The following is a 24,592-nucleotide window of genomic DNA, read 5'->3' on the forward strand; positions in this document are numbered from 1 at the left end:
GTGAGCGCTAGCAATATATTACAGTGACACTTACATGGTGGTTAACTCATGTTTGGACAAACACAGAAATATATTTTAAAAATATTTTATATATAGCAGTTTTTATCTTTGTTAATATTGCTAAAACAACCTGACCCTATAAATAATAGGACACACAAGACATATTTTATATAACAAGTGCAGGAACAAACTCAACAAACAAAAACATCATCACATAATGAAAAATAAGACCACTAGCAAATGCCTGCATGCTTTAAAACATCAACATCAAAATGTTCTAATGATCTCAGATTCAAATGATTATATTAAAGTATTTATCTTTCAGAAGCCTGTGCAAGCTGTCAAATAGCCATCAGGATTCCTTTTCAACAACCTGAGGGTGTTAAGTAAATTGCTTGGAACACGTCATCAACATCTAAAGGTTGTGCAAACTCTATGCATGCAAAGCAGGGTAAAGGTGACACCACTGTTGTCATACGGTGGATTTGCATATTAGCTATAAGCGTGGATTTCATTGGTCTGCGATGTTCGGCCTGAGGCCTGTGGTGAGTCACATAGGCCAGCATGCTTCAGCCAGAGGTTCAGGCCTGTTTTTCTCATCTAGAGAACTTACACACACAACAGCATAAAATAGACTGAGATCAAATTTCAAATGAACTGATACCTCTGGCTGACACTTTAGAAATGTTCTAAACTCAGTAATTGTTTACCTATGAATAAGATCATATAAGTTTGGGTAGCAGTACAACAGAAACAAAGTGCATGAATTGCTTTAGCAAATATCATTTGGTTGTTTTGTAGCATTATTAAGGAATGTTTTTAGCAGTGTGTTCAATGTATAACTATAATTATAAATCTGAATATAATAAAGTAGCAGTAAAAAGACACATTTTTCATGAATTTTGAATGATCATCTAGTGCCATTGAGTAGTTAGCTTAGCATGAAGAAAAGAGGAAACAGTTAGCCTGGCTCTGTCCATAGTTAAAAGTTAGCCTACCGAAACCTTTAAATTTAAACACCCATTCCCATGCGTGAGTGTTGAATTCTCATCTAGTGCTGGGGGGCAATTAGTGTAGCTTAGCATAAAGACTGGAAGCTGTTGGAAACATTTTCTTTTCAAAGAAAACATTTGCAGAGGAAAAACCTTTAAAAAAAACATTTTTTTACAGTGTGGCCAATGTCACTATAACTTTAATTCTTATTAATCTGAATGTTAAAATAACTTTTTAAAAAACACAGACAAAGAACAGTTCTCATATGTGAATGTTGAACTCTCATCTAAAGCCCGAAGGCTATTAGCTTAGCGTAGCATAAAGAATGGAAACTGGTTGAAACAGTTAGCCTGGCTCTGTCCAAAGTTAGAAATTAGCCGACCGAAACCTTTAAATTTGACGCTGTGGTCAATGTTACTATAACAGTAATTTGTATCGATCTTAATGGTATAATCATTTCGAAATTATAAAACAGAGCCCAAAACACATCCTCATATGTGCATGTTAAATTATCATCTGCACTAAGGAGGCGGTTAGCTTAGCTTAGCATTAAGACTGGTAGCTGGAGGAAATAGCCTGGCATTGTCCAAAGTTAAAAATGTTTAAACCTTTAATTTTTACGTTGTGGTTGGTGCTACTATACCTATGATTCTTATTAATCTGAATTTTGTAATGATTTAGAAATAAAAAAGAAACACAAGCAAAGACAAATTCTCATATGTGAATGTTGAATTATTATCTAGCGCCAGGAGATGGTTAGCTTAGCTTAGCATAAAGACTGGAAGCTGAAGGAAACAGTTAGCCTGGCTCTTTCCAAAGTTAAAAAATGAGCCTACCGAAACCTTTAAATTTAACGTTGTGGTCAATTTCACTATAACTATAATTCTTATAAATCTGAATTTTGTAATAATGTAGAAGTAAAAAGGCGGTTAGCTTAGCTTAGCATTAAGACTGGAAGCTGGAGGAAACAGTTAGCGTGGCTCATTTTTCTTTAAATTTTATGTAGCATTTTGTTACATTTGAGAAATGTAAAAACAATGGTTTTAATGGGGTGGAACAATGTACAGTCTTTTTGCTGAAGCTTCATACTCAAAACAAAGATTCCGATTTTCTTAAAATGCCGAACTTCTCCTATCACATACAGATAATGGATTTTACATTTTTCTTCATGTAATACAAATCTGAAATCAATGAAAGAAATTGTATGGCCAGTTACAAGCTAGCATGTTAGCCTAGCCAACCGAGGCTACATCATGGTAGCCATGCTAGCTTTAGGCTTCCTATAGATATTTTGACTCTTCCTTTATTTCTTCCTTCTCTTTTACTACTAAAACCTTTGGCTCTCCTTCTGAGGAAAAATGTTGAAAAGGTTTCTGGCATGAGTTATTGAGGTATAGATCATGTTTTGCAGGTGGCAGAAGCAGCGGAGCGTGGGATAAAACCATACTAGCTGAAGTACTAACTTCATCAACTGCTTTCAGATTGTTAGATAATACACCAGGTCATCAGAGAAACAAAAATATGAGCCGACTTATGTTTGCCTCTTTTACAACTGTTTTCCCAGAGAATTTCCTTTGCAAAACATGTTTACGAGCTGTGAAAGAGTGACGGCTGATAAGACGGCATGCGGACCGGCAGGCCGGAGTCTTCCGATCCACTGCCAGCGTGGTAAACAGCAGCAGGAGTGTCTGTGAGCAGTGGGCGGGACCTGGCCTCCACATGCTGTTCAAACACGTGGAGTGTGAATGTCATGGAGCAGGAGATACAGAGCTGCAGAGACTTGAGCTTTCCATTGACACAAACACACATGCACGTACAGGCTCCCTGAAAAAAACGTGCAGTGTTTTGGCTCTTTAGAATACTCTGTGAAACTTATTCTTCAAAAGTAGCAGAATAATAAGCACCTTAGCACTAAAAGGTCATCAGTAATCTTAAAATGCATCTGTACCAACTTACAGTACCTTGGCTTAAGTCAAGCTGAGCAGGCATAAGCCCAACTCAATACCAATGTTACCACACATGGTTCTTAAGCCTCTCAAGACATTTTGAAATACCAGAAAAATCAACACAGAAACTTTCACTGGCAGAGCAGCAAGAATGACAAATCAAAATGAAAAATGGCCGCTCCTCAGATACTTAGCCAAGCGTCCAGATTTTTGCCCCGAGGCAGCTTTTTGTCTTTGCAAAGCATGTGGAAGTGACGGCTGATAAAAGCCAAGAAGGTTCGGAGAGAAAATGCATCGTGGCTGATTGACCAGTTGAACTCGTCTAATTTAGAGTGCTGCGGTTGCTCCAGGAAAAAGAGCAAAAAGAGTGCAGGATAAAGATGGCCACTTATCACATGACCTTCCAAAAAACACAAGCAAAAACTTAACTTTAAAGGACTTCTTAAGACTTTGTAGGTCTTTCTATTGCCATTGTATTTGCCATACTAAAGTTACAGCTCTAACGGCGATGTCATATTTACTCTAGGGACGGCAGTGTCGGCCTCTTGGTCCACCACATGGATCAACATTGAAATATCTCAACAACTATTTAACTGATTGTTATGAAATTTGGTACAGATATTCATGGGCACCAGAGGATTAATCCCACCAAATTTGGTGATACAGGATGAATTGTAACAACTTTTGTGGTCCCTTTAACTTTCCTATAGTGGCGTAATCAAGCCAAAATATGGATTGGCCTGTGAAAAGGTCTCCACCATGCCTTTGAACCAACCCCCACATTCCCTTCATTTTCTCTCAGCCAGCAGAGTCATTAGGCTTAGTGAGGCCACCTGTGCCGAGTTACACACAATGTGGAGCCCTCAATTAGTGGAGTGTTTCAACAAAACTGAGTGAATACAATACGTTTCAAAATCGTTTTATATACTGATTTGTTTCACGTGTTTTCGGTGTCCCACTCTAATATCCAGGCTTTCCATGTTGTAGTGGTTAGTTTTGCTGTCGTTTTAGTGGGAATAATACCCTCTGGTTTTCCTTACCCAAACAATGGTTCAGTCCAATTAGGGCGGGGCCAGAGGAGGTATAAAAAGAGAGTGAGATATAGACTGGGGGGGAAATGTTTGTAGCAGCATGCTGTAAGGCTAGTTGCACTTGTTTCAAGTTTCTTTGATTTATATGAGTTTACCTGGGACTTTTTTTGGCTCCTTTGTTGCCAATTTTTGATGAATAAAACCTCAAGTTCTTTTGGCAAAGATTTCTGCCTCCTGGTTCTTCAAGCCAACATAATTTTTGCTTACCGCCAGTGCCGAAAAGCCACACCTAAATCCCTTTTTATGTAGGGTTACTTATCGTAATGCTACATCGTCCAATATTGATTTTATGTCAAAATACTTTTAATAACAGCTTCAGTTGCCCAAACCCAATTTGTAGCCCAAACCATGAAATTTTCCAAAACATAAGTTGTTTTTTTTGTGAAACGCACATGGTTTGGTTAATTTAGGCACCATAACAACTTGCTTTCGGTTTAAGAAGGTTTAGTTTAAAAATAATAACCTATTGGCATGCTTCATTGGTATCAATACAGACCCCACCCTCTAAGTAGATTTTAGTTGTTGGTTAAAATTAAGTCCGTCTACATGCCGATATATTTACCTGGCATTTACCTGACCCTTATACTTACCCGGTAGGGGAGATACCATGAGGAAGAAGGTGGTTCACCCAGGGCCAGGCTCAGCCATTGCACCTGGGGAATTTGCAAGGGGATGAGCTGACCCCTGCGAATTCCCCAAATGTGGGAATCTCGACTGTTTCTGTGGTCACGCTCTCCCCAGATTTTATTTTATTTTTGTATTATTATTTTTATTTATTTGTTTTTTATTTTATTTTTTTTGGGTTGGGGAGACAGTAGCTCAGTCAGTAGGGACTTGGCTTGGGAACCAGGGGGTGGTTGGTTTAAATAAGGACCAAGCATGGAATTGGGCCTGGTAGCTGGAGTGGCCAGTACCTTTCCTGGGCAGTGACGAGGTGTCCTTGAGCAAGACACCAAATCCCCCAAAATCTCCCAAAAATTGAATTCCCCCTCTGGGATTAATAAAGTATGTCTTCTTCTTTTTATTTGTTGTCGTTTTTTATTTTATGTTGCGGTTACAACTGTGCAAAACTATATTTTCATAAATCAGTGATCACAAAGAAATGCTAAATCATCTTTGTTTGGAGTTAAAATTCCTTAAAACGTCTCCTGCAGATAAAATTTTTGGGTTAAGAAAAATATTGGATAAATCAACAAGTTTTAAGGCCACGGTTTTGCTAGCTTAATCAAAAAGTGATGCTACAGGCAAATATATGCCTAACGAGTACTGGCAAAAACTATTCGTGACGCAGGACATAAGTGGGCCAAATCTCATGTTTTTAGGTAGTCATTAAACATTAGCATAAAATCACTATTCACTATTCTTACATTTGCATTTAACTCAAAGCATGCTACTAGAATGGTCCTTTGATGTAGGTTAAAACGTCTTTGTTTGCTTGATAAAAGCAACATATCCTCATTACTTTTTGATATAGTGCGTTAAATCTAAAAAATATGTCAGTATGTTATGTTTCCATGTGGGATCACGAGTGCTGTGTGTGTCTCTCTGTGGAGAGCCAGAGCTGGCTTCTGTAAGTGGGTCACAGCTCCGCCCCGCCGCTGTGCAGGGAAGTTCAATGAGCCCGCCTGAAACCCTCCTTAGGCTGATTCAGGGAGAAATAATGGGGCCAGCGACTCCCAATCCCCTCAAGAGCCGCAGCGCAGCACGGCAGCAAGCTGGCAGGGAGGCCCACTGGAGCTCAGGGTGGACGAGGTCGCAGAAGGAGCAGCGAATCGCTCTTTAAGACCCTAATCTACGGTGCATACCGCACATTCTACTCATATGTACAGCAGAGCCGGTGCATCGGGTCCATACTGTACATGAGGGCCGTTTAAAGTTCAATTTCACATGATTATTACAGTTTCGCGCTTCGCAAGTCAAGGCAAGAACAAATCAGCACTGGGTCACGGGTTTAATTCCCAGTGTAGCGACTCTGCCAGCTCCATGAGTGCAAATGACCTGTTTATCCAACCAATTTAGCGGAAATTATTGTTATCCTTTAATATCAATTTGGTTGTTCTGAAGAAAAACAGATTTTCTGTTAAGTGGAACAAATCACTTCCAATGAAATATGTAATATAATAATGGATGTTACAAATAGTGGGAATTCCTTGCGTGTGTCTGTGTGTAATCAAATTAACAAATCCACTTAAGGCTGCTTGTAAGCGTTTCTAACTGTCTTCACATGATCCCCTTTGGAAAGTAATGCATGCCGCTTGATGTCGCCCATAAATGGACATTTCCTCATTTTCAAAGAACGCTACGTACGAGGGATCTCGCTTCAAGGAAATCAAGCCCCCGAATTGTGTGCTGATGACGCAGATTTCTTGGCCACAGTGTCTCAGCCGCGATGAATTCTTTCCTGCTTGCCTGCGTGTGTTTCCAAGCATGTGATTTTTCAGTGTGAATCTAAATTTGGGAATAATTGAGGACATCCAGGAATAGACTAAATAGACAAACACACATTCAAAGGAGCATCCTGTAAACTGTATTTTAGGAAGACTTAACTGCTGTTGCACAAGCTTGAGAGATTCACTTCCCTGACACACTTTGTTTAGTGAGCTGTCCTTCACGTCGAGGAAGACAACAAAAGCATCGTGCGACAAAGGCTTCTGTTTTCGTGCGTCTGCCTTCAGAGCAGAAATGTGCCTGCACAGATTTTGTAAAAAGGGAAGAAATGTTTTTTTTCTCTCTCTCTCGCAGACAGACAGTCAGTGCAGAGAGGGGTGAGGAACATTGTGTCCCTCCTGGTGGCTTGGTGGTGGGTTCTTATGTAAGGCCGATTTCTGCCTGGCAGCGCAGCAAAGCCCCACTGACACTGTCACACTGCTAATTAATACACGCCAGCTAGAGGTGTGCCCTCAGTGACTGCCCGCGTGTGTGTGTTCATTTTGTGTCAGTACTGGAGAGTGGAAGTGATGCCCATAAAGAATATTAAAGGGTCACAGCTGTATTATAATACAGGTGTCTGGGGTGAGTAATTAAACTGGTAGTAGGATGAATGCTGGTCGCTTTTTGCTTCATCTGCAAACAAGACAGTCAATATGTTTATTCCTTGTCTCTGTTTTATTCCTTGCCGTGTCGTAATTCCTTGTAGTTTCAGCCCTAAAGTAACCCTCGTGTTCCCATCATACCCCATCACACGATCTTGCTGACCCAGTCTTGGGAAATATTAAAGTTCAGTGACATGAATTTTGGCAGCAACCAATAAAGGGGTTTTTCCAGCACCAAAAAGAAAGCAGCAAACCGCTAACATGGACTCTGAGGCTACAAGCCACTGCACACACAAGGGCTGCTGTCGCAATGCAACGTGATATTTGGACGCTCACTTGATTTTAGGACATGATGTTAGCGCACTAGCTTCAGTGAACCAGAGAAAGTTAGAAGTACCAGGGATCAGTTGCGTTCATGTTACTTGTTAACGTTATTTGCTACGTTACGAGATGACTGCCATCAAAAAGTATTTATGTAACATTACTGCATTATTTGCTGGGAAGAGTAACATGTTAGAGTACTTTTGCATTACCAAAAATTGAAACCCCCTTTGCGACTTGTTAGGACGGCCTGTGACCTACTGCACATCATTGCATAGCCTCATTTACGGCCCATAATCTGTAACTCTGCAGCCTAATACCAAAAATGACAGACACAACCTTTACAGCTCTTTATTATGCTAACAATGTGACAGCTAACAGGGTGGAGCCGTACAGTATAAGGCAGCCGTTTCAGTGAAAACAATACAGTACAATACAACACAGGCTCTTAGTCCCCACCAGTGTTGTGGAGCTGACTTTAGCAAGCTTAGCTTGCTTCTTCAACTTTGAAGTAGAGCTTTTCGCAGCTGACGAGCACTTATCCTCCAGGAACAACGTACATTTCACCGTGATGTTGTTCTTGTCCCTTTCTCCCCAAAATTCAAAATTATGAGAATATTTTCATGAAGTAAATGCTGTCCTCTCTGCCCTCTTGTTAAGTCTCCTTTCTGGAGACGCGTGGCTTGGCAGGAAGTCATTGGCTCAGTATGAGTTTCCTGACTTGGCCTCCGACTGAAATAAAAACACTTGCAGAGGGAGAAAGTGTTGGCCGGAAAGTTCAGCTCCTCAATCTCCACAGGACGGAGGTCGGATATCCTCGTCTTTGTGACACAGTCGGGAAGCTATTAGACATTGTGCTGAACACGATCTTCCAGAGGTTTAGGGAGAAGAATAAAGGCAGGATATGGGAGATTGGAGTGTTATGTTTATAATTAGGAAAATATTGTATTTTACAATGTATTATTAATGTTGCATAGTTTCACTCGGGTTTGCTTGTGGAATTAAAAAATGAAGACAAAGTTGTATCTCTTTAAATAAATTCTTTTATTTCTGTAGGTTGCTATCCATAATCAATACAGACAAAAGCAATACTCGACTACCAGAATTTATAAATCATTATAATCATCTCTTGTGAGCATCACAATAAACAGTATATTGAAGTATGTACAATGGAAGACAACGACACATTCAGACTGAGTCAATCTGAAAAAGAAGAGTCTGCTCATGGACAGAGAAATGGGGGAAAGCGCTTTTAGACGTGTTAAGAACAAAGTTCCCAGTGACAAAACCAAAACACTTGGCAGAAATAGAAATGTACAAGGAGCAAAAAGAAAGCTTCCGCTCGACACAAAAAGAAAATAAAAATCATCAATGCAATGTTACATTTGGTTCCACGGTTGTAAACTAGATTGTATTCTTGTCACTATTGCATATGCCATTAGGTAAAGTGTGTCAACAAGGCAAAGAGATCTCTATAATAAAATAGACAGAGTATTTTTTCATATTGTCAGAGACTGTGAGGGAGAAAAGCTTACAATACACTGTACAAGCCCAAAGCAAAAACCCGTCCCCTTTTTAAAAATCGGTAGCCAAAGTCTTTACACAGGAATATCATTGCAACAGAAGTAAAATCTAAGTACTCTATGTATTTTCAATAGATTTCTTTTAGTTAAACTCTCTGTATATACACAATATACACATTCAAGCCTCTGAAGATAAATAGATACCACAACCTTGCGCGGTACAGCTCAAATATTATACGCCTCGGTGAAAACCGTTTCCCACGTCATGTTTTTGTTGGTTCCCAGCAGCTCAGCGATACATTCAGACATGGTTAAAAGTTTTACAATCTACTGTACACTAAAGGGGGTGCGAGCCAGTTGGAGTCGGCACAGTGGATAATGCAGTCAGGAAGTCAGATAATGCTAGCAAAACATCTGGCGGCCATTTTGGAGGTTCAAACCTCTCGTTATGTTTGAGTTGAGATAATTCTCTTCTAACTGAAAGTGTTTACTTTCGTCTGATGAAACATGAAACTTTTCATCTTGTGATAAACTAAAAGTGGAGTTCATTCAAAATAAATTCAATGATGCTGCAGCTTCGGTATGGCCGGTAACTTACGCTAGCTAATGTTAGCTAACGTTAGCAAACTTTTGACGGATGTTGTTTAACTGACGTTACGGAGTTGGTTGGCAAAAATCTCATCTTATCCTAGTGTATCAATACATGTTAGCATTTAATACAATGCTAACATGCTGTTCGCGCTAGGCACATAGGCTCCTTTTTACAGAACAACTATGTACCTCTTAAAAGAATAGTAACCACATTCATCCTCTTAGGATGCTACCATATTTGGTCTGGTATGACCACTAGCAAATGGTGGCTAATGTTAGCTTAAGTAAGCTAATATCAGCCCGTATCCAATGATGGCTAATGTTAGCTAACATTACTGATTTAGCCCTACTATGTTTTAGCATATTAGCTATATAGTTGTCACAGTTATATAGTTAAATTTTCTTGCTTTAACTTGAACTCAGCCGGATCAAATTTTTATGCTGTCTGCAGTTTAGTTTTATTTAAAGGCAGCTGCTTCTCCAGTGAACCTCCATGATGGTGCCAGATGTGGCTGTTGGCCTCTATTCCTCTACTTTTTCTCGCCGGGCTTTCCTGGCAGCTCTTTTCCCTTCACATCAGTCCTCACTGCTTGATCAGAAACCATCTCGACTGTGCCCCAACCTCGACGTTTTGAATCGGCTCCACCCCACCATCATCACCTAACCTAGACAGTTGTACCATCACATGATATCACAGCAGGGCGGCCTGCGTTACGTTTTACAGCAGGGCGTAGGTTTGAAGGTAGGAGTGTGTGAGGTTTTCAGGCTCAAGTGACTGAGGAACTGTGGGAGGTACAGTGCATTCAGATGCCTGGTGTTGTGGGGTCTGAGCTGGGTTATAAAGACATGCATCACTCTTAAAGACATTTAGAAATATATTTCTTTAAGTCCTGCGCTTTGATTGGACAAAAATAAACTAGGTTAGAATAAATAAGAAATTATTAAGAAAATACTTTAATATTAATACGATAAATCAGATCTCAAGCAGCCCCACTGTACTGTACAATTCTGAAATAATAGTTTTTAAGCTAGGCTTCTTACTTTCAACAACAGAATAACAATATAGAGATGCAGGTCCAAACAGACATACCGAAATAGAATATTTATCTCTTATTTCATAGAAAACATAAGGACAGTATAGACATTAAGGCATCGGGTAAGTCTTCTCAGACATTCATCTTCTAAAAATAAATAAAATATCTAATCTTAATATAGTTATTTACTCAGTGTACCTTGGTATCATCACTCCCTGGGTCGCTTCTAAAGTAGGTTTCATTGTTCACTCACATACCGGTTGGTCGTACTTTGTCTCTGTAACACACACTCACACTCATACAGGCAGTCATAAAACTACCCTCAAGTAAATAAATAGTATCTGGGTGCCATGAGAGTTTCGTTATTGTCTTGACTATCTTTGCTTCTGTGCTTGCGCCATAATTTGGGTCAGAGGAGAAAATGGCCTCCGAAAGCGCAGGGAACATGAGACGCACCAATACACACACATCCACCAACACAGTCATACACAAACACACCTGTCCTGCCTTCAGCGAATCATGACATGCATAGATCGTGACCTGCTTGTTGTATACGCATTTGTGTGATTGAGTGCCGCCGAGGGTCCGGACAGTCTTTTAGGGCGACAGAGCCCAATGGCAGGGCAGAGTTTGTTTTGTTTTTCTTTTAGAGCAGCAGTTCAGTGAAGACGCCAAGTCAGAGGATGGAGGGGTCCTTCAGTCTGAAAGAGATGACAAGAGAGAGACAGGATGTTAGTGAAAATGTACACGAACCCTTCATTTTACATTGTCTAACAATTATATACTGTTAAGCATTTAGCATATAAGCTATTATAGCTATAGTTTTACAAATGTTGACATGTAAAAAATTAAATTTGAGGTACACATCAGCTCAGTAGGAATGAACGACCCATCTCAAGGTCAAATATAATGAAATATACATGGAGACTTAAAGCTGCACTGTCATGTTTTTGCAAACAAAGTTTTTGTTTACATTTTGCAATAAAACACATTTTTTATTTTTAAGGTCAAACAAATGTGTCCAATGATTTTTCTTCCTTTATAAAACATTTGCAAAGCCATATTATTGTACATATTTCCCATTTTTAATTGTTTACTTGTTTATAAGTTAACTTGAAATCTTCTTCCATGCCTTTTTGGCTAGCTGTTATGTTTGCTACAACGGTCAGCAAAACGGCACACAACAAAACAGGGAAGAACAATAATTGCTCAATAGCGTTACTAAAGGTCAAAACTTAAAGGTGTACCCTTTAATTTTTTAGACCATATATTGCCAATCAACCATTCAACTAATAAAAAAAATTGTCATCAAAAATTGTAATTTAAAAATTGTAATGCGTACATAATCAAAACTTAAAAGGCTACCCTTTAAGTTTAAGTAAGGGGTACCCTTTAATTTTTTTAGACCATATATTGCCAATCAACCGTTTGGCTATTAAAAAAATTGTAATGCACACATACTCCTACTATAAAATTTCCTAAAAAATCTAGAAATAAATCTTGAACTTGAGACACATGGTTGAGTTGGGATAACTTCGAGCTCTTTTCAAAGCACATGGTTATTTTCTTCTGTTTGAATGAAAAAAATGGGAGACTTTAAAGTCTGATTACATTCCCTTAAATAACACCAACGCCAACAATGCAGAGCTTTCAGACGGCAGACATGAGAAGTTTTAGAGAACAGCGCGGTGTACTGTACAGCGTGAACTCATTTACAGAGTCAGATTAGGCCGTGTTCTTGTCCCAGAATAACAAGGAGACACTGGGCAAAACAGCTTTAATAACAAGAACAGTGAGTGCTGCACACACATTCAATAGAAGGGGAACATAACAGTTATGAACGTACGATTTTTGGTTCATTATTGCTGTGATGTTTTTATGTGAATTTGGGGAGGATTTATGAATGTAAATATTGTGTGGTTGTACGGCTAACTCCTGGCTAACCGCTGCACCTGGACTGGTCACCCCTCCACCCTGACCCTTTCCTATCCTGTTTAGTTAGATGTGTAATTTCTTAACAAACCAGCTGTTTTGCCAGGGACGGGTTTGAAGGACGGCGTGGGGGGGGGGAGGCCTGGTTGGCAACGGTCGTAATTACATAATCTGGGATGCAGGGGGATGGAGGGTTGGGGGTCTCCTGTCGGTTGCTATAGACACACGCTGAGCGGAGGAGGACCAGCTAGCAGTACGGTAGCTGACGCATCCTTGATATACATACGGAGAGCTGTGGTCGCGTACTTACTGTGATACATTTGTGTAATTATGTAGGATTTGTATGTAGAGAAAACAGACAAAAGGAAGCATTTAATTAAGGTAGGAGTGGTGGTGAGGGGAAGGGAGGGACAGTGGGTCAACTGGAAGCTTCCGGAAAGAGTCCAGCAAAAAGATTGGCAGTTTTTGATCATTTAAAAAACACTATTTTAACACAATAAACAGAAGGACAGAGGGTTTAATAAACTAGGTATGTTGAGTCACTAAACCCTTAGATAAGTCTAAGGATTAAGTATCCTATATTATGTAATATCCAAATATTTAGAATCCCCTTCTGTAGTGACTCTATTTTGGGGACAAAGTGGATCAATAAATGAGCGGATGTTACCCAGATTTATTCCTAAAGCCAATTTCCTTATTGATTCCTGTTGATTTTAGCTTCATTTGAGCACAGCCATGCTCAATTTAGACAGGTCAAAGGGAACAAATGCTCACACCTTGCATTACGTATCACCCAGCTGCTGTCCGCGGAGTAGCCACGGGCCATCACTGATCTACCCCTGGCCGTCTAATCTCGCCTGTAGAGGCTGTAATCTCATCTGGAGCCGTGGCTGGCTAAATGTGGGGAACGCTGGCCACGCAGTTATCTAGCAGCTAGCGCTTCTGTCTGGAACATCCCGCCCTACTTTAGCCCCCCTCCTCCTGGTGCCATGACACACACACATATACACACACACACACACAGCCTGGAAACTCTGACACAAGAGCCCGCGGTGTTACGTGTGCATGTTTGTTCTCTATATATCAAGTAACATGGCATTTCTGGATTTCCTGCCACTGCTTTGTTATGTTTGCCAGATCTCGGCTTCAATGCACGTCTGGGAGGATGTAAATAAACTATTTAACGGCTTGTGTGTTTGTGTGTGTCTGACCCCGGTGTGCAGGGATGCAGCAACAACGGATTGGACAATCAGGCTGATGGGTAAAATCAGGTGTCAACTTTACGGGTAATTCCACAAATGCCAGAACAAAACGTGGCACGTCGGGGGGAGGGGGGGAAATAGCGACACATTGGCTCCACAGATGAATGATAAAAAAAATTCCAACAGTGGAAAAATGTTTTTTTCCCAATCGAATCAGCTCTAATTTAAAAGGAAAAGTGTGTGGCTGGAAACGAATCTCTTCTCCAATTCCCTCTCCCCTCCGTGTGTCTACTGAGCATGCTCAGAGCGAGTTAGAGATGCATGGCTGTGCAGCTAGACCTCTTTCGCTCGCTGCACAGGAAATGTAAATAACACAGTTATACGTAACACGCTCATGGGTACATTTTAGATCTACCCACTGCTTTCCCTTTGCGATGACATCATTCACAATACTACTGACAGAATGACGTTAAGAGGAAGCGGGATTTGAGCGGATGGACACGAATGCTTCTAATCTGGCCGATAATTTACACGTACACACACAATGCTGATGGTCATGCTCTCTGCGGCCTGTGGGTGCGGCAGATGGTGGGCCGTCATTAGCAGAGGGATAGTGAGTAGGTGGGGATGTGTGTGTTTGCTTGAGAGAGCCATATAGCTGTATGTATACGTTTACGTGCTAGAGTGAGCATGGGCAGGGAAATCAGTGTAATGAGAGGGTTTGCATGTGTGTCAGGATACTGCAGCGTGGCAGGTGTTTAACCCCCCTGTTCCACTCCCTTTCCCCCTCAACTACACACACACACACACACACACACACACGCTGTCACACACTTGCCCTCCAGAGAGTGGCCATCTGCCACTAGCACTCAGGAGGGACTCACAGCAGGGCTCCTCAGACCTTGAAGCCCCCTTTTCTTTATTACTAGAAAATCTACTAACCCTATGAAGATTGCTGTAATTGTTGTATGGCCTGGTTAAGTACACAAGGATAGAAGACTAAAAGTACAAGAATCCTAACTTTAAAACAAGTTCAGCAAACGTTAGCCGCAGCTCGGCTGCGCAAGTTTAGCTAACAGCGACGGCAGCTCCAGCGAGCTAAAGAGTGTCGGAGAAACCCTCATGTAACTAGCTTATTTTGTTTGAAGTTGTTTTATTAAATTTAGCTTTACATTTTAAGAAATACAGAAAAATATGTCATTGGACAACACTAATTGCCGACTCTTTGCTAGCTTTGACGAACGTTACACTAGCGGCATCTCCACTCGGCAAGGTGAGCTAACGTTAGCTGCACCTCGGCTCCGCAAGTTTAGCTAACAGCGACGGCAGCTCCTGCAACCGAAAGAGTGTCAGTAAAACCCTCATTTTTAACTGCCTTATTTTGTGTTTTTAGTTGTTTTAACCCTCTTAGCTTTAAAGAAATACAGAGAAATATGTGATTAGAAAACACTAATTGCTGACACTTTGCTAGCTTTGATGAATGTTACATTCCACTCGGCAGGCTGAGCTAGCTTTAGTGGCACCTCGGCTCCGCAAGTTAAGCTAACAGCGACAGCAGCTCCGGCGACCAAAAGAGTCTCAGAGAAACCCTCATTTTTAACTGCCTTATTCTGTGTTTTTAGTTGTTTTAATCATCTTAGCTTTACATTTGAAGAAATATAGAAAAATATGTGACATTAATTGCTAAAACTTTGCTAGCTGTGACGAACATCCCACTCGGCAAGCGTAGCTAGCGTTAGCCACAATGAGTGCTGGACAGACGCTACTTTTTAACATGAAACAGCTAAATTTTATTTTGAAATTATGTATTTTTTAAATTATATAAAATACAGCCATATGTGTGCTAACATCATGGTTCGCTGACATTTGCTAGCTTTAACAAACGCTACACTCTAAGCTAGCAGTGCAGTGTTCATCTTTGCTAGCAACTCTTATTTGCAGTTGCTAGTGGCAGCCATTAGCTACTATTTTGGAGGAGTAAAACATGTCTATTTTTGGCAGGTTTTTAAATAGATAGGTGAATGACTGACAATGAATGAGTGACAATAATGGTGTCTGCAGTGATGCCTGATGATAAAATGATTATGGATATAGCGTATAAACGCAGCTGTACTGAGAATAATCTCACTGCTAATCAAGCTTCTTCAGTCGGAGCTGTTTGACGCCTTCAGATAAAGGTATTAATCCAGCTGGGGAAAACAAACAGAGACGGCTGACTTGGCTAATCTGAGTCTGGTACAGAACATCCACCTGGCTGAGCTGTGGCTAGCCAGGGCAACGAGAGGAGGCGAGCGGCTCGGGTCAGGGAGGAGGTAAACACCAACTCCAAGTCACATGGGATCCTGTTCTGCTGACAGAACAAGGTAAACAAACACCTGATGCCGGCATTAAGACGTCTAAGCTGACTGTAGGTGGAGCACCCAAAAAAAATAAAACTGATCCAGCTGTCAAAAGTGTATGACTTGAGGGTTTTGTTGACTAGAAGCAGTGCAGTCACGTTTCTCACGAAGGGGGCTGTCGAAAGGGTCTGGGGGGCTAATGCCAAATTCCAAGGGGCAGTTGGGGTTGAGCGGTACAGTGCTTTGGTCCTGACAAACACAACCCAAATGTGGAGGGGTTTGGCTGGGATAAAACCTGATTTGGGGTCAGGATGCCCCGCGGTCCAAGATCCCTGCGTGACGCCCTGACAAACACGAAATCAAAGCTGTCCGCTTGCGTGGCCCGGCGCCAAAAACCCTCAACGAGCACTTCGACCTCCTTCACCCCGCTTCGCCACACAGCAGAGGGACTGAGTGTTCAGTAAACAAGGCACCAGGTCTGCCATCCTGGGCTTCTGGGCTCCCAGAATGCACCTTGCTCAAAAGGGGGCCTCACCAATGAGTTTGTTTGTTGCTTTAAAAAGCCCGAGCCCTCACCTCCTCCTTTTTCTACCGAGCATGCAAGGCTGTGCTCCATCTCCCCCTCTCTGCTTGTCTTACTTCTGCTAAGTGAACAGCCTAATGAGGCAGAAGGGCAGCGGAGTGCACGTGCCATGCTGCCCCATTATGCACGCATTCATTCGCTCTCTCCCACAAACACTCAGGCAAGCAGCACTGGAAAACAAAACAAGCATCTCTCGCTCTGCACATCTCTGCCAAGTGTTCACGGATGCAGGCAACGCCACTGGAAAAAAAAAAAAAAAAAAGATCCCTGAGAGAGAAAAACACCTCTCACCGCTCTGCATGCGTACGTGCTAGAGTCCACATGTATGTGCTTGTGTCTTTTCCTCCCTTCTCATTTAAATTCAACAAGCTTTATTAGCGCCAATAAAATGTTTGTACTCCAACAAAACATGAGTGCAGGACACGTGCCAGCCCACACTGCCTGGATAAAAACAAACACAATGTGCGCACATGCTGTTATTGGCCATTTTGATGTTAATGAAATGCCTGAAAGGATGCAGCAGACCATAATTAACTCGCTTTACTTCCTGTTTAACTGATTCTCTGAACTTATTAATTCAAAGAATGCAAATGTTGAATTTCCACACGCCCACATTGGAACATTCCTGTTAGCTTTCTGAGCGTTTCTCTGCTCCGTGTGTTAAAAAATGAAACGTAATATATTTCTCTTTCCGCACACGGGGGCCTTGTGGTGAAATAAAAGCCACTTTCTATTCAAACGGCCCACAGCCGGGGACAAAAACAGGCCCCCCTCTCGCAGCAACTTTTCAAACCCCTCTCTGCCAGGAATGCGGACCGTGACATCCAGTTACCTGATGGCCGCATAGCAACTCGCCCACTTTGTTGTTTTCCCCTCTCGCTGCCTACAAGGACACACACACAAACACAGATCCACTTGTGCTGGGGCCTCACATGTCAGCGTACAAACCCCCCCTTCCCCTCCTCTCCCACCCATCTCTGTGCTCGCAAACACATGTGAGCTCACGGCGAGGGGACAGATAGTCAAACTTTAATGTCAAGATTCTGCTGTCCCCGTGCTCTATTTGTTGATACCGTCTGCGATCCCACGTCGCGGCTTTGTTTTGTTCGTTTGGTTATTTTGGGACACGGTATTGACCATGGGATGGTGGGAATAAGGGGTCTATAGAGGTCACATCGATGTGCAACACATCCTAAAGCCTACCCAACTGAAAAACAACAGCCGGAAATGCCCGCGGCTCTGTGTGACATTACAACTGACAGGAAGGCTTACCTCTTAGCTGTAAGGCATTCCTTTAGCATTATCAGCAAAACAGCAGATAACAAGCTGTAGTAAAAGGGGTTTAATTAAATGTTGCCTTCATATTAAGGGGATACATGTGCCTGATGGTGTTTTATCTATCCAGTCTCTAACAGCTTTCATTCATAACAAGCGTTGGTGGAATCCTAAAATCTGCTAGTGTATTTTTATCGTCCGCAGCCCACGACAGCAGCAGCAGCGAGGCAGCGTCCTGCTCTGTCATGCTGCTTGTTTACTTCAGAGCTCTCAGCCTGGTCACGTTTCATAGCAGCCTCGTGCTGCGTTCACATGCTGCGGGAAACGTTGCTTTCACCAAATATGAATGATTTCTTTTAAAAAACAGAAGCAGATTTGATTCAAGCAAAAATAAGACGCCATATCTTTGCTTTTTAACATTGGAACACTTTTTGTTTACAAACAAAAGATGCAACAAAATTGCTGCATATGTTGCAGGAACTAGTTTGTGAGAAATAGCTGCTTGAGAGGAACACCCGAAGGCCAAATCGGCACCACCGACTCATGTTGTTTGAACTCCACAGAGCCAGTTAGAATTTGAATCTCTTTAAAAAACAACACCTGCAGGAGCTGAATAAATATTTCAGCAGTAAAACATCTGACTTCAATCTCACTCACCTTTGGCAGTAGTTGCAGCCTCCTTGAATCCCAAACAGACATATGGTGAGCTGTGTAATCCATTGATGCCACCTTTGCAGCTGCTGGTGGATTTGAAGCCAGCCAGGTCTTCGCATTTCTCCATGTCCCTGTTGTCAAGCAGGTTCAAGGCGATGTAGTTCAGGCCGCTGGGGTAGCCGGCCGAGCTCCGCTGGTTCACGGGGCTGCCGTACTCCTCGTCAGAGCCCTCGCTGCTCCTGGACGAGATGTTCTCCACGGAGCTGTGCCTCTTCACTGCGTCCCCGCGGGCGAAGGAGGGGAAGACCGGCGTCACTGTGGCGGTGGCGGAGAAGGTCTCGGAGCTGTGGCGCCGACGTCCCTGCGGGTTGGCCCGGATCACCTTGGCGGAGCAGTCGGGGTCCAGTGTGGAGGAAGATGGGGCACCAAGGAGGAAAACCCCAATGCTTTCTGGGACACCCTGGTCCTCCAGAGAGAGCCTCCTCTCCCTGCTGATTTGGCTGCTGAAGAAAAATGTTCAAAATATGCTTTAATTTTCCTACTGGTGGAAAAAAAGACACCAAAGATTTGCTAAAATATTCAGGACATTTACTAGATGTTGGGTCATATCCTCTTAAGCATTCTGTGTATCAGTATAAACCTTTAAAAGGACGTCAACCATGGATAATGGTTAAAGAAATAGAGAAAGAAAGAGTAAAATAAATTGCTCTGTTGCACATACCTTGCTGCGTTCTGAGGAACAAGCTGTGGAGGTGAGCTGGTCATCCCAAATGTCATCTCGGTGTAGTCATTCTTCACATCACCATCGAGGCCTTGAGACCCTTTCTGGTGATCCAGATGGTACACTCCATCCTCCTCCGAGCAGGGGCACATGGATAACTCATGAAGTGTGTCCAAGCGCTCAGCGGGAGTGTTAGCCTCTTTAGGCGAGTGTGAGCCCAGCTCCAGGTTCATGTAGTCCGTCAGAGACGACCTCCCTGGTCCCCCGCTGCTGGATCCAAGCGATGAAGACCGGCTCTCTATGGATGCAGTAGAGGGTGGGGAGTATCTGGTGCTACTGAAGTCAATGTTGATGTATTCCCCGGGGCTGCGAGGTTCCCCTGGAAGGGGGTGCTCATTCATGCTGGGCAGGGTCCTCAAGGTGTCCAGAGAAAGTCTATTAGGCCTGCCGAGCCTTCCTCTGTAGGGAAGGCTGTCTGCCCGGCCATGCCTGACCGGGGAGGGGACTGAGGGGCTCAGTGGTGAGGTCTGACTGGGCTGCATCACTGAATAATAGTCGGACTCCCCCGCCCTCTGCCTTAAACTTTGAGGACTCATCAATACGTACTGGTTGCTTTCGTCATTCTTGGAGGCCTGAAGTTTAGCAGGTAGCGTGAGAGAGCCGGCCTGGTAAGACGGCCGAACCGACGCATGTTCACCAGCCAGGAGGCCCATGTAGTAATCAGGGGGGGTCTGGAGTGGAGGTGGGTTTCCAGGTGACATGTTCATGTATTCACCATGCCTGTCCGGGCTCTCCATGGAGGATTTGGAGCCGCACCACATTCTCATGTAGCCGTTGTCCTCCAGAGAGCTGCTGCAGGGGGAGTTTGTCTTGTATCCGCCGCTCGCAGCTGCCTGCGGATGCACCCTTGGGTTCACAATCTGCTTGGGTGCTGAGACACACATAGGGCTCATGGGGACATAGTTGTCGACCTTAACTGACTGGGCAGCGACACCTGGGGTCATTGGCATGTAGCCTTCATCTCCAAGGTTACTACTGGAGCTTCTTGATGAGCCAATTTCGATGTCACCGTAATCCTCCGGATAGCACACTTTGGGTGACGCAGAATGAGAGCTCTGCCCATGGGCCATCCTCATGAGGGTGTACTCGTCCAGGGAGGCAGAGGACAGCGGCGCCACCACCCTCTGTTGACGTGGTGTGGTGAGGGAGTGGGTCCGCTTCCTGTAAGCTTTGTCAAATGCAAGACCCTCACCGCCAAGCCCAGACCTGCAGCTGTTCGCCCCCTCCATTATCATGTAGCCACAAGGGTCGCTGATGTCACGGGATGGAGGGGTGCTGGACAGAGAGTCGGGGGTATCACTTCGGGTCAGGGGGAGGAATCTGGGATCACCTGGGCTGGAGCTGAAGTCGTCACACAGCATGAAGCCGGTGTCGCTGAGGGAGCCGGAGATAGAGGCGCTGCAGCTGAAGGGTCGCCTTGCTTTGTCTGGAGTGCAGATGCTAGCCCCCCCTCTGGGAGACATGCTGATGGGGCTGGAGGCGGCAGGAGGGGAGTTTGACACCGGCATGGACCTGCTATGATGGAGGTTGGAGGAGGACTCTAGCATCCTGCAGGTGCGCCCACTGCTGAGGGTGTGGAACCTGCTGAGATTCCCAGAGTTCGGACTGGTTGGACTCCCGTTCACAGATATGGACATGGACACAGGCCGGGTTACGCTTCCGTCTCCCTCACTGGCCGTTCTTATCCGACAGGAAGTGAACTTTCTCCCCGGGGATGTTGCTGCCATGCTATCTGTTCTGGATCTCCTCACCAGGCCCGTCTGACTAGGGGGGAGGTTGTTGAGGTTGCGTCTCGTGGGCACAGAGATGGGGTTAGTGCTGGCCGACTGGCTTTTGCTGCGCGGCCTGAACTCAGACAGCTCCTTCATGGCCTTCATGGCTTCGAGGATGGTCTCATGGATGTTCTGTGCCACCACCGAGTCCTCCGCCTGCATCCAGAACTCCCCAGGCCCGGTGACAGCTGACCGACCCACCTCTATGAAGAAGAAGCTGTCTGAGTGGCCGCATCTCCGAATGTTCATGAGCTGTAAACTGACAGCAGCTGTTTCTGAGTTCAGTTTGACGAAGCTGATAGTCCGGCTCGACAAACACAGCCTGTACACTCCAGTGAGGTTCTTGATCTGACCCAAGCCTTTGGATTTCAAGTTGACCTGCCATACCTCCTTGTAGGCAGCTGTTGCAGGAGTAATAAGTCCATAGCTGGATTCCTCAAAGCCCACTAAAGAGGAGGTGGAAGCAGGGCTGTCGTACACTTTCCCCTCGGCTATTAGATCAGTCAACACACAGTACCAGCTCTCCTGCTCCTGCTCGTTGTCAGCAGCCACGGCGAAGTACTCGTCCTTGGTGTAAAGGGCGATGAGGTGCTTGTGCTTGGCGTCAGCCCGTTTGTTTACGCAAAGACAGGAGTCCAAAGTTATGACCCGTTTCGCAGCGGACTTGTTTCTCCATTTCTTCTCGCTTTCATAATACTCCAGCCTGGCGGGGTAACGCTCGGTGGGCTCGCGGAGCACGAAGAAGCGCCGGTGCCCGTGTTTCTGTTTCCTCAGGTATCCGCACTTCTTCACTCCGTTCGTCCCGTTAGATAACAGGTGTCCTCCCGTCGTCGGAGGACTTGCCATTTCTCTCCACTTCTGTTTTTAAGTTCCAGATTAAAAGTCCGTTCGAGAAAAAAAAACACTCGCAGCAAAAATAACTTAAAGCAAACCCGTTTTTAAATCGAGTCCATAGCAGACAGGGATAGCTGCGTCCGCTGTCAGCCGCGGTGGATGCAACAGTGCAGAGGGACCAGACCAGGCACTGATCTGATCCTGGAGAAAAACAACATGTGACGCTGCTGCTCTAACACAGAATAAAACACAGAGTCATAGAGGGGCGGCGCGTACTGGAGGGGCCGTGCCTGTCCATCACCCGCCTTTGACGCTGCTTATTGGCTGGTTGCATTATTCAAGGCAGGCAGACCCCGCCCCCTTCTTTCCAAACAGCTCTCTCATGTAGAAACTGAAATCATCCGGAGCCCATTGAAAAACAACAAAACCTTTTATAGTGTGCTGTAAACCGAAAGTGTAGCGCAAAAACAAGCCAAGCCTTATTTTCAATCTGTATCTTTCAATTAAAATAAATTCTAATTATATGTTTATATCGTATTTTACCTTTTGATTGACAGTTCAATTCAGTCATTTGGATTAATGAGGATTTGAAATGTGCAGCATAACTCTGCACTCAATTCTCAGGCACGCAGTTACACTGTAAACAACCCCAACGTACCAATTGTTATATAAGGAGTGTTGTGGCCTATTTTTAAACCTGTGGGTATCCCTCTCCATTTTTAGACCTTGTGTTTCTTATTACAACACCTCACCTTTTAATCTTACACCCAACACTTAAGCATTGTCTACGTTCGGTTATAATTATAGTCATATTTCTTGGAAATGTAGCTTTTTCTGTGTCAAAAAACAGCCTATAAGAGGCAGCTACGCTTATTTGTGTTTGATAGTCCTGTAAACTTGTGCACGCACATTTACAAAATGTTCCTGTTGAATGAAAAACAGCCATCTCACAGAGGGAGAATGACTAAAGCAAATGCGTCAGAGGCCTCAGTGCAAAAACAAGCTGCACAAATGCTGCCATCATCTGGCTGCTCTGTCTCACTCCGCACCCCTGCGGCCTGCGGCACACAGTGTTCCCACACTGAAATTCAGCAAAAAAATAACCATATTTTTCAGTGTAAATGACAATCAAAGGCCTGGTCTGGAAAAACAAGCACTCTGAGTGACTATATTAGGCTGTGAGGGGCCTCTCGAATGACGAGGAAGCTCACAAACATGTGTTCATCAGATCATCTCGGTAATTACGTTACTAATTCTGTGATCTTTGTAATCATTAGTCATGTCCGTGCAAGGGAAGACCCCCCCCTTCTTCAAACACACACTTGGATTGCCTTTTATAATCTCCCAACAAGCAGATTACACCTCTGTGTGTGAGGTGTCATTGTGCAGTGAGGGTATCCTGCTTAATGAGCATATCTCCCCCCTTAAACAAACACATAGATACTGCAGATTAAGGGTAATCCCGGACTCCTCTAATCACTATTGTTCTCACTGTTATTGTGGACGCCGGTGTGATCCCTGTGACATTTGGCCGTTGCCTATGTTCTTGTTTTTGCACAAGTGTTAATTCACCGGGGGTTAAGCTCAGGCGCAGCATGTGTTTTCAGCATTAGCCGCCACCTATAATCTGAGATACCAGCAAAAACATAAACACCTCCACCAGGATTTAGTAACACATATCATTTGACGACGGCGAATACAAACAGCCCCGAGGCAAAAAACAAAGGAACAAGGAGATTATTGTTGACATTTAACCGGCAAAGACGCACAATAACTTGTTGAGGGAATATTGCTGAGTGATGAATATTGTTGTTTTGAAGGCAGTTCGTGGGATGTGATACACTGACAGGTTCCCACAGGGTTTATTTCAACGCTAATCTGAATGTTTTTAGTCCGAGATCATGGTTTGTGATCACGTCCACGTGTGCGACTACCTGTACCAAATAACATGGCTCTGTTATGATTTTATTTTGTAGCTAGGGTTGATTTATATGCCTTAAACATATTCTCTAACTTTTGCTCCGTGTAAAAATAAGCTTTCCTCCAAGCAGATTCCGAGCTCTTCTACCTCAAGCGGGATATTTTGGGAATCTTTCCACCACTGGTTAATTTTCAACTCCTTGAGGCCGACATGTTATACAACCCCAGTGCGAAAAAAGGCCGGGGGACAGACACTTGTACTGTGTTTCCCAGAAAATCCCTCACTCTGCAATCTTTCAAGACGATCATCTGGAGCAGCTCCAGTTTGAGTATCAGTTCCCCATCTGGAGAAAATACCACTGACTGGCCTGGTTCAAGTGAAGGCCCAAACTAGCTGTTCCTAGCTGTTTTAACTGTCCTCCTCAGTGGATAATGTTTGCTATTTTTTGTTAGTGTTTCTTAGGTCAAGAGGGAACTTTCTTTTTAAACAACATTACCTTTATAAGGAAGAACAGGATGTATTTAGAGCTCAAAACGAGTAAAAGACTGTTGAAATAGCTGTTAGCGCAAGTAGCTAATTGTAGTAGCCTGTTTGTTAGTAGTGAAATTTGAAGTTGTAGTAATAGGGGTTATAGTAAGTAGTTGTGTAGTCATAGAAGTGAGCAATACCAAAATAGTACTTAGCTGTTGTAGCAATTAGCTAGTCCCAGCTTTTGCGCAGTTCTACAAAATGTGTACCTTCTGCATTTTGTTCAATCAAACCCATAAA

The 24,592-nt window shown here is 43.5% G+C and overlaps 1 protein-coding gene and 1 pseudogene across 1 annotated transcript; one reads left to right on the forward strand and one right to left on the reverse strand.

The window, feature by feature from the left end:
• The first annotated feature begins 4,612 nt into the window (after nt 1–4,612).
• Nucleotides 4,613–4,758, forward strand: LOC138603811 (U1 spliceosomal RNA; annotated as a pseudogene).
• A 3,667-nt stretch (nt 4,759–8,425) lies between these two features.
• Nucleotides 8,426–21,953, reverse strand: LOC138603406 (insulin receptor substrate 2-like). The gene is made up of 3 exons (XM_069675163.1): nt 19,238–21,953; nt 18,520–19,019; nt 8,426–11,232 (listed from the first exon to the last, which is right to left on the reverse strand). The coding sequence occupies exons 1-3, from the start codon at nt 21,913–21,915 to the stop codon at nt 11,228–11,230; spliced, it is 3,183 nt and encodes a 1,060-aa protein (XP_069531264.1). The 5' UTR covers nt 21,916–21,953; the 3' UTR covers nt 8,426–11,227.
• Between the last annotated feature and the right edge of the window lie 2,639 nt (nt 21,954–24,592).

Source organism: Semicossyphus pulcher, unplaced genomic scaffold, assembly GCF_022749685.1.
Source record: "Semicossyphus pulcher isolate SPU_LCO1_2020_fin unplaced genomic scaffold, fSemPul1.0.p SCAF_24, whole genome shotgun sequence".
Lineage (NCBI taxonomy): Eukaryota > Metazoa > Chordata > Actinopteri > Labriformes > Labridae > Semicossyphus > Semicossyphus pulcher.